The following is a 10,949-nucleotide window of genomic DNA, read 5'->3' on the forward strand; positions in this document are numbered from 1 at the left end:
AAAAAAAAAAAAAAAAAAAAAAAAAAAAAAAAAAAAAAAAAAAAAAAAAAAAAAAAAAAATGGGGGGGGGAAGAAAAGACCAATATAAATTAAAACCTAAAGAACTCCATGTGGGTAAAGTCATTAAACAAATTTGTTCTTCACAAATATTTAATGCTTATGTGCCGTCCATACAGCCTGTGGCCCAACAGAAGGACAAATATCAGTGCTAGGTGCTGGCGACACAGTACTGGCCAAAAAAGAAAAGAAAACCAAATCAAAAAAGCCACCCTCCCAAAAGAACTCCAGAAACAAACAAAACCCCATACTAGCTGCCCTCAGGTAGTTTAAACTAATTTGTAACAAGGCCCAAGTTAAGGTAAATGCACTGTTTTCTTCTCAAAATGTTTAATACTGGTGGGAAACTTTAAACAAAGAACACAAGAAATGGAAAGTAGAACTTGTTACTATTCACATGTATTTTCCTGGCTCGAGACCTACACATATTTTTATGTAATTTTAGTGTGTGATGTACCCTCTTATAATTTATTTATTTGTGTAATTTTTTTGTTGTTGTTGAGATATGGTCTCACCAAATCCCTAAGTTGCCCAGGCGCCTGGGCGATCCTCCTGCTTCAGCCTCCCAGAACGCTGGGCCTACAGGCATGTGACACCACACCTGCCTTATTTCTTGATTTAGTTTTGTGGTGCTGGGGATTGAACTCAGGGTGTCTGCCATGCTACACATGCACTCAACTGCTGGACCACACCCCCCGTCTCTCATTTTATGTATTTTATAAACTATATTTTCTTTGTAGGATTCATGTGAATCATGGTGAATGGCTGAATAATGTATTCATGGGTTGATATTTATTCTGGAAGTATTTATTAACGTCAGCATGGAAGCAGGTAGTGCACCACTGGGAATACAATGGGTTAGGATAGACAAAAAGACTAATTATCCTGGTGCTTCTACTCTCGAGGGAGAAGTTATTTAAAATAAGGAAAAATTCTCCCAGCATATGGTGGGGAAAAAAGCAAATAAAAGGCCAGGGATTTGGCTCAGTGGTTCCACCACCTGCCTTGCAAGCGCAAGCGCCCAAGTTCGATCCCTGGTACCAAAAAAAGAAAAAGGCAAATAAAATATAAGGGTAAAATTTCTGTAGAGTAAAATTCAATGTAAGAAGGAAGTAGAATTTGTAATTCCCAAGGGCAGCAATGTTGTTCGAAGTCAGGGCACCATTTAGGCCAAGGGATTCATTTCAGGAATGAATTTCAGAGTCAGCCTGGAGCCTTCCCTGAAAAGAGAGCAAGAGCCAGTAACCTAGTGAGAAGCCCAGAAACAGGACTTATTGTGAGCAATGAATAAGTCCTAACTCTGTAGAAGTAAGACTACATCCCTGGTGGAATATTAGCCCAGAAATTTTGTTTCTTTTGACATGGGGTCTTCCTGGGTTGACCAGGCTGGACGTGAGCTCTTAGGTGTGAGTGATCCTCCTGCCTCAACCTCCCAGAATAGCTGTCACTGTGCTCAGCTGCATAAGATGATTTTTATGTACCCATCCTTGCTGTCTGTTGCCGTTATGTACTGTTAAGTGGCCTCAGCCACTGAGTTCAGGAGGACTGAACGCTGATCATGGAGAGACACTGACCAATCCGTGCACAGCCTTCTGTGCATTCTGGTTCAAAGACATCTTGATCGATTAACACTGGACTAGGACCAGGAACTCAGGCCCGAGCCTAGCTTGTCTAACAAATGTGCTTTCTCGGGAAGCCACATCACAGCTTCTTATGCTTAGAAACAGCGCCTTGACACTTTGCGCAAAGTGCCATTTTAAACAGGGACGTTAACAAGAAAAAAGACACGGGGCAGGGAACATGGCAGGAAATGACTGTGGGCTGTGTAAAGGACCCTCCTGTAAAGTAGGACAGCTGGAACAAACAAGAAGGCCAAGTGTCACTTTGTTGCACTTTAGCTGAGACCGCAGGTGTCACATGGTGAATGTTTGCCACTGGCACCTGTCCCTGAATCACTGAAAAGACACCTATGCATCGAATTACAAATAGATTTGCATAGATGAAAACTACAAATCATGAGGAATAGTTCACTGCACTCAACAGTGAGAAGAACATGTGTTTGTGTCTGTGTCTGTTTTGAAAGTACAGGAGGGGGGATACAAATGTGTTAAATTCCTCACATTTCCTCCTAGAAAATGAACAGATAGAACAGCTACAGTAATTGAACAGAGACCCTTTAGACACCGAGTGTCCAAACTGCAACCCCAAACCCATCTATTTATCCCAAAGTGCCAACCCTGAAATTAAACCTGAACATCAAGGTCTTAATTTAGGAAAAACAACTGTTATTCCATGCTGCGACTTGGCTCGCTCAGGTTGGCTCCCTCCAGGGCTGTGGGTGCCCACTGTGGCAGGCGTGCGACAGGTCCACCCTCACAGTCAGAGTGAATGATAGATACATCAATACACAGAGGATGTAGCTCAGTGGTGCCGCCATCTGCCTCGCAAGTGCAATGTCCTGAGTTCAATCCCCAGTACCAAAAACAAACCAACAAACCAAGAACATAGAGGATTATTTCATTCTTTTCTGTGGTACTGGGGATTGATCCCAGGACCATGTACATGCTAGGCAAATGTTCAACTACCAAGCTATGTCCTCAGTCCGCAAATATTTTTTTTTTTTTTGTGGGATTGGGGTTGAACCCAGGGAAAGCTAAGCTTCATCCCTGTATCTCCAGCCCTTTTAAGATTTTATTTATTATTTTTGCAGTGCTGAGGATTGAATCCAGGGCCTTGTGCATGCTAGGCAAGTGTTTTGCTATTGAGCTACATTCCCTGTCCTTAGTTTTTATTTTGAGACAGGGTCTCACTAAGTTGTCTGAGCCCAGAGCTTGCAATCCTCCTGCCTCAGGCTCCAGAGTGGCTGAGGTCACAGGTGTGAACCACTGTGCTCACCTAAAGTAGGCTTTTGTTGCATGAACTGCATATGTTCTCTGGGCATGAGCAAGAATACACATCAAGTTCTTACATCTAGGACTGAGAGAGGGAAAGGAAACCAACCATCTTTTACTCAAAGCTTACAGTGCACTTCTTCAGGGCATAGTACCATAGCTAAGGTATTTAAAAAATATACAAGCAAGCAGAGAGGTGATGGTGCACATCTGTAATCTCAGCAGTTTGGGAGGCTGAGGCGGAAGGATCACAAGTTGGAGGCCAGCCCGGGCAACTTAGGTGTCTTAATGAGACCCTGTTGCAAAATAAAAAATAAAAAGGCCCAATGATGCAGCTCAGTGTGGGTTCAATCCTTGGTATCACGGTTCTTTCAAACAAAAACTGAAAATCCATTTTTTTTGCCTTTCTTTGCCTTACAATAACTGTCAATTTTAAGGACTCTGCTAAAGTTCAGCAAATCTAGGAGGTTGGTTGAACCGTGCATAGATACTGAAGCTTGTAGTTGTGCTAAAAAAAAAAAAAAAAAAAATAGCTCGAGGCCTAAATTTCACAACTTTTTTCTGAGCCTCTTAGGACTCATATGTATGACTTATGACAGGTACACTGGCCTGACATTGCTCACTGGCCTCAGTGAACATCAGATAGTCCTCTTCTTGGGAACGAGACCTCTGGTTTCCCCAGAATGACCTCACTGAGAACTAATCTCACTGCCTTTCTCTCTTGGCAGAGAGGAGCCAGAGAAAGATGACATACGTTTCCCCAGCCTGCCTGGTTAGTCAGTCTCACACACAGGAAGAAGGCCCAGCTTACTGATGGTGAAGGCCAGAGGCGCGGCCCTGCCCTGTGACAACTCCTGTCGCGGGTGATGATTAATTCTACAGTCATTTGCTCTGGGGCTTGCTCTGCAAGTTTCAGTCCATGTTCTCCGGGAGCATGCAGTCTACAGGAAGTGGAAGTGAGCGAGGCAGGCAGATGGTGGAAATGTTTACTTATACCTCAAGGAGCCTCACTGCACTGGCCAGAAGGAAAAACGGGGGGATTTGGGGCTCGAAATTAAGCACCTCTTTCCTAGGGTGAGGTGTTTCCAAGCCTCCTTAATGTTTAACCATCTCCAGGGACTTCCTGTGCTCTTCGTGTCTGAACTTCACTCAGTCCTGAGGATCAAGGCCTTTGGATGTTTCACACAAATGAATCCATGGAAGGACCCAGGTCACTAAAGACAGAAATGTGGGGATGGAGGCTGTTCCCAGGCTCACAAGGGAGGAGAACAATTTCTGGGCATGAAAGCACAGAGGCTTGGAGAATAGGAACTACAGCAAAGAGTTCCCGAATTCCCTGCGGAGGAAGTCAGGGTGGATACTTCCCAGGGCACACGCGTCTTCCGGGCCAACCCTAGGACCTTGCCTCCCTGTGCAGTGTCCTGCAGGAGGCTCCCCAGCTCAAGCTGGGGTTTACTCATGGGATGACAGCTCACTTCCTCCTCAGCTGCTGTAGCTCAGTGAAGAAAGGTACGGGAGAAGAAAGAAAAGAAAAGAGAGAGGGACAGGAAGAAAGAAAGGAGGAGGGAGGATAAACATTAAAACTGATTAGTTTCCAAACATATTACATGATTGGGACACTGTAGTACTCAGAAGTGGAAGAATTCAAAACCATGCTGTGACATGCTTACCACAGTGTACCTGCCAAGTCTTCATTAGGTGACTTTCAGTTGGATCTGGAAGCTGTGTAGCATTTTTTTTTAAATAAAGTTTTAGCCAGGCATGGTAGCTCACGTCTGTAATCCCAGCTGAGGCAGGAGGATCGCTGTGAGTTTGAGACCAGCCTGGGCTACATAGTGAGTTCCAGGTCAGTCTCAAGTACATAGTGAGACCCTGTCTCAAAAAACCAAAATAAATAAATAAATAAAGTTTTATTAGAACACAGCCATCACAGCCATGCTTGTATCCAATTGTTTCTTCCCCCCCCCACTCCTCCGTCCAGTACTGGGGATCAAACTCAGGACCTTGTGCTTGCCAGGCAGGTGTGGTGCCACTGAGCTTTATCTCGGGCCCTAGCATTTGGAAGAGTGCTGGTAAAAGCAGAGGTCATGTCTTAGGAGCTCTGAATCAAGTGTGATTTTGAGGCTTCATTCACCCAGGGCCAGCCTTTGGCAGGTGACAAGGAGCAGATGATCTCCTGGAAGTGGAAGGCAGGGCTCCCTTGCTGGATGCCAGCTAAGGAAACAACCACTGTGATGTTGTCCGACTTTTGTTTCCAGATGCAGATGAAACATGCGCCACGTTCACCAGGCTGGGCTTCCACAATGCAGTGCTCGGGACGGAACTGGATGTGAAGCTGTTGCTCTACACAAAGAGAAACTGGACCTGTGCCCAGACCATCAACTCCTCAGCTTTTGGGAGCTTAAACATCACCAAGAAAACCACCTTCCTCATCCACGGATTCAGGCCTCTGGGCTCCACTCCAGTTTGGTTGGGGGACTTAGTAGAGAGTTTGCTACTTGTGGAAGACATGAACGTGGTGGTGGTTGATTGGAACCGAGGAGCTACAACTGTAATATACAACCAAGCCTCGCGCAAGACCAGAGAAGTAGCCATGATCTTGAGGGAATTTATCGACCAGATGTTGGTAAGAGACTTTTTCTCAGATGCTTCAGGGCCAAATTGAAACTGGCCGGCTGATTATCTGCAGGCTTAAAGCCTAGAGATATCTTCAGTGACTGGACAGGACTATTTTGTAACATTTTGCAAATCTGAGCAAGCCCCAGGGAAGGGTAGGGACTGCCTGTAAGGCTCACAGATACGGTTGGGGAGGTTGTGCACTGCAGAGGACACTGGTTTAAAGGAACTGCACTGTTACCATGGATGTTATTGATTTATGGACTTATTATGATCGTATTCCCATAGATGATGGCGAAGTGTCTTGAGAAAGCTGCTTCTTTTTCTGACTCCTAAAGAGGTGTCTTATGGACAGGAGAGACTGTCTGGGTTTCCTGGTTTATATTCCTTGCCCTCCTCCAGCTCCTGTGGCCAGTCCTTCTGTTAGAAGTGCCAAAGGTTTAACAGCCGGATTCTCCAAAGTCAGAATGAGACATGTGGTCCAGTGAGATGATTTATGCTTTAAAGACTTACAGAGGAGAAAGCTTCATTTTTATCTGTTACACAGCGTTGTACACTTTCCAACATTCCCCTCTTCTTTCCTTCCCTCTCTGTGGTGACTTCATTGACTCGGCCAGGGTGAAGACAAAGGAGTTCATCAACGTGTATTTTTCGCTAGACATGGTGGCCTAGGCCTGTAGTCCTACTGACTTGGTTGGCTGAGGCAGGATGATTGCAAGTTGCAGGCCAGCCAGGGCAATTTTGCGAGACCCTGTCTCAAAATAAAAGTTAAAAAAGCACTGGAGATGGGAATGTAGCACCTCCTAAACTGGGGGGTAGAATGCTTGCCTAGCATGTGTACCACCCTGGGCTCAACGCCCAGCACCCCAAAAATAAAAAATGAAATTGTCACTCCTCTGTCCGATTGAGGATGTTTTAAAAGGTATGTCAGCTTGGCTTCTAGCAGAAGCATGAGTGGAGAGAGACAGCATGGCTTCAAAGTCAAGGCACAAACTTGGGGCTGAATGGGCTGAGTGGAGTCCTCCTGCTTGTCTTCTTCCCAGCTGCCTCACCTAGGATGGACGACTTCAACTCTGGGGCTCAGGTTTTTTTCCATCCCCATAATCAAAAGAGTAGTATTGTATCACAGGGCACTGTGACATTTAAATGAGACAGTAGCTGTAAGGTGCTTAGCAATACTTCTCCACACACAGTCAACTCCTTGGCCCCTCACAATAAATAACGATGGATTTCCTAAAATTTCAGGCAAAAGGAGCATCCCTCGGCAACATTTATATGATTGGTGTGAGCCTAGGAGCCCACATAGCTGGATTTGTTGGGAAAATGTATGCCGGGCAGCTGGGACGAATCACAGGTAAGGCCTTGTGAGGGGTGGGGCACAGCTGGGCACAGGGTCACTCGGCACTGGGCAGGACACCCTAGTCCTTGGGCTCCAGACCAGCTCTTCCGGGGAAGACCATGACCAAACTGATTATTATTTAGTAAAAGATACAACAGGAAGACATTTTGCACACTGAATACGCCATAGGAAAGATTGATAGTGACCTTATTCTATGGCTAGGAAAGAAACAGCAGCGTCCCACAGAAATTTGATCTGTGCAGCCCGGTGGAGGAACTTCTCGAACTGCACCCCAAACACGGTGTCCCCCATACCAAACACAGCTGGAGTCTCCTGGCTGGAAAATGAGATGGGGATGTTGACCACTGGGCATATTCTGTAAATATCAGCTTTCCACCCCACATGGAGTGAAAACACTGAGAAATGCAGCAGGTCAACCCCAAACAAAGACTCCCTTGCTACAATCTCTTGCCCGGAGCTTAGTGACTTTCCACAGCTACTCAAAAGGCAAGGCAGCTTTCTCTCTCAGAGACAGAAGGCTTCATCCATTCACCCACTCACCTTTCCAGAGTCCATCTGCACACGTAGGGAGTGTTTGCTGTCTACAGCAAGGGAGGAATGGATGGAGGGAGGGGAAATGTCAGTGACTCCCCTCAACCCAGTATCACTGAGCACAGTGTTTGGGAAGAGCGAGCACAGCTGTTCACTGGCCCACCACAACCTTATTCTACCTTTGCCCCAGGTTCACTGATAAGTCTCCTAGAAAACCTGTCCTCACAGCTGCTTTGAATATTATTTTAGTTACTTCACTTATTGCTGAGACAAAATACCTGACACCTGAAGTTAAAGGGAAAAGGTTTATTTAGCTCACCTTTTGTAAAGATTTGAGTCTATAATCAGCTGGCTTCAAGGCAGGGCAGCACGGCAGAGGGGCACTGTGGAGGAGAAACAGTTCATGGCAGGCAGAAGACAGCAAAAGCAAGCAAGCAAGGGACCTCGGCAGCTTCTTTCTGCCCCTTTTTATACTCTACCTAGGCTACTAGGTCTACAGTGCCAAACCAATCAGTGGACCGATTTAGAAATCACACACCTTTATTTCCAGCATCACACACTCTAGATCCAGCCTCCTCTGCCAAAGCCCCACCTATGACTGCACAAGGCTTTGGGGGACATCTAGACACAAGCCATAACAAATATGAGTATGACTCTGGTCTCTGGCCATGGAAATTCCCCAAGCCAACCTGCCTTCTACTTTGGGCCCACAAACCCTACTCTGTGGCCTGGACTCAGCTGATGGCCCAGCTCAATTTTTCACCCCACTGACCGACTTCTCTGAGTTCCCCCAAATCTCCCCAAGCTGAGTCTTAGCTGTCCCCAACAGTATCTCCAGGAGCAGCATCCTTTCCTTCCCCACTCACTTCCCTCTGCTTTGCCCAGATGAGCTCACTGGATCGTAGCCTGAGAAAATGGCCTGTTCCCCAACTCCACACACTGGCTGGGCCTCTGTTCCTTGGCTAGGCCTCGATGGTGGCTTCATCACTTCCATTTCCATGTCTCTTGCTCTTCCTCTGTAGGCACATCTGCTTTTACTTCTCATTCATTTATTTATCGATTTGGTGCTAGGGATTGGACTCAGGGCCTCATGCATGCTGGGCAAGCACACTGCCATGGGACCATGCTGCCATTCCCAGGAATCCATATTGCAACAGAAGATGCAGGTGGTCTGAAGGCCACACTCTGAGAAGCAGTACAATAGCCATTCTCCGCATGTGGCCCTAGAGCACTTGCAAGGTGGCTGCTGTAAGTGTGAAGTTCAGCTGGCTTTCAAAGAATACAGACCTAACAGCAGGTCAGGTATAACACCTGACATTTCTTTTTTCTTTTTATGTATTTATTTTTTGAGACAGGGTCTCACTATGTAGTTGAGACGGACCTGGAACTCACTATGTAGCCCAGGCTGGTCTTGAACTCACAGCGATCCTCCTGCCTCCCAAGTGCTGGGATTACAGGCGTGCGCCACCACGCCCGGCTTGACATTTCTTTATTAATTAATAATTTGGGTAGACAGCACTGGGTTATAGAAGATGTGTTCTTGCCAGGTATGGTGGTGCCTATCTGTAAGCTCAGCATTCTGAGAGGATAAAGCACTACTGCAAGTTTGAGCTCAGCTTGGGCAATTTAGTAACTTAGCAAAACCCTGTTTCAAAATAAAACATTAAAAAGGTGGTGGTGGTGGGGCTGGGGATATAGCTCAGTGCAACGGCCTTGGGTTCAATCCCCAGTACCACAAAAAAGTATTCTTAAAATTAACTTGTCATTTTTTAGAACATTTTAAATTGTCAGCGTGGCCCACATTAAATGCCTATGGGTCGGTGCTGCCTTAGAGAGCACCCGGTGACCGTAGGGATAGGAAGAAGAGGCCCTTAAAGTTGCACACAAAATGTTGGATGGCTTCCTGGGGAGGTGTGCAGATCTTTCATCAAACCCTCAACCAGGCAGTACTGCAGTAAAAGCCACAGTCAGTGACTACACACTATTCTGATGATCAGTGCAAAGTAAGAGCTTTTCCATTCGTTTTCTCTGCTACAATAACAATAGAATGTTCTGGATTTCGATTCAGGAGTGCTTTTATGAATCTTCTGAAGTAGCTCTCAATTCTACCTCCATTTTACAATATAAAGAAACTAAGGTTCACAGAAGTAAAGCAACCTGTTTACTGCCACACAGCTGTTTAGTGCTGGGTTCGGGGCTCCCTGTGCTCACGCAGGCTGTGCAGGGTTTAGGGCGTTTTCTATGATTTTTGGCTGATCTTTTTGTTTATCACTGTGGATGTCACAAGTCCAAGCTTGCCTGTGATGGTCCTGGTTTGTGTCTTGCCCTGGGGTAGATGTTTTATCTCCCGTGTGTCTGAAGGTTGCTATCTGTGGCCCTCAAGGTTGGTTTTCTTGGACAGGAAGTGGTGCTATCTGACATGAGCTGCTGGGCCAAATCTTCCCGAGGCCGTGGAGCTTTTCCAGTTGGATTAGGAAGACTGTGTATGTGGGCACCTGGGCGTTGGCTCCTCTCCTCCCACAGGAGTTTCAGTTGGGAGTGGACAGAAAAGGAAGAGAGGCGAGGGGAGAAAAGAGAAGGCGATAAGGGAAGGGAGGCCAGTAGATAAACAAATGTCTGAAGGAAGCCGAAGGACACTGGGAGAGCGGAAACGGAAATATCGAAGCTGGTGCAGGAAAGCTGAGGGAGAGATGCTACCTTTTGGATTTTATATGTAACACTGCAGGGTGGGCGGGAGACTGCATCTAAAAAGACACAGGGACAGCAAGAGCAGCTCAGTGGAAGCGCATGCAATTAGCATGTGTGAGGTCCTAGATTTGACCCCCAGCACGAAACCAATAATAAAATAATAAAATGGCATGCGTAGATTAAAGCTTCGAGGGAGACATCCCTAGAGACCTTTTCCACTCCACATAGGGCTCTGGTAAGTTGGGCCTTTGAATCCTCTGACTTTTTTCTTCAAGTTTGATTTTGTGGTTCCAATATCTTAAGAGCTGCTCACCTGTTTTTCTGGCAGCTTCACAGTGATGGTGAGGAATACACCCAGCTCTCATGAAGGACAAACAGCTCAGGCCCTGGGTTAGAAGCCCCGAACAATCTGCAGGGGATGATGGCCTTTACAAGGCCCGGCCTGACCACGAGTTCTGCCTTTCCCTGCTGAGCTTGCAGGAGTCCACGCAGGGTAACCAAAGCTCAGCAGACAGAGGAGGCTGGTTTCTGGTCTACCTGCTCGATTTCCCTGGACCTCAGCTCTTCGCTCTGTAACATAGGAATCAGTTACTACCCTTCTGGCCCACATATTTGCAATGCAGATCGAATGAGCTAAGATATAAGTGACAGTGGAAACTGTAAAGGAGTTCTATTAATAGCAAGAAGGGAGGGCTGAGTGGGACACACAGCATCTAAAATGAGGTAACGAGTACATAGTACCGGCTTTCCTCTTGTGTGTACTCTTTGGTGCTTCTTTCCTAAGGAACCGGCCCATTCTGTCCTCT

The 10,949-nt window shown here is 46.3% G+C and overlaps 1 protein-coding gene across 2 annotated transcripts in view; it reads left to right on the plus strand.

Moving 5' to 3' along the window:
- Liph (lipase H) overlaps positions 1 to 10,949 on the plus strand; it is a 35,393-nt gene that overhangs the window by 7,210 nt on the left and 17,234 nt on the right. For both annotated transcript variants that reach the window (XM_010624216.3, XM_010624215.3), the window contains exons 2-3: positions 5,207 to 5,574; positions 6,810 to 6,918. In XM_010624216.3, the coding sequence (XP_010622518.1) occupies positions 5,207 to 5,574; positions 6,810 to 6,918 (477 nt within the window). The remainder of the gene's footprint in view (positions 1 to 5,206; positions 5,575 to 6,809; positions 6,919 to 10,949) is intronic.

Source organism: Fukomys damarensis, unplaced genomic scaffold, assembly GCF_012274545.1.
Source record: "Fukomys damarensis isolate Sample0158 unplaced genomic scaffold, DMR_v1.0_HiC HiC_scaffold_12, whole genome shotgun sequence".
NCBI classification, from domain to species: Eukaryota; Metazoa; Chordata; class Mammalia; order Rodentia; family Bathyergidae; genus Fukomys; species Fukomys damarensis.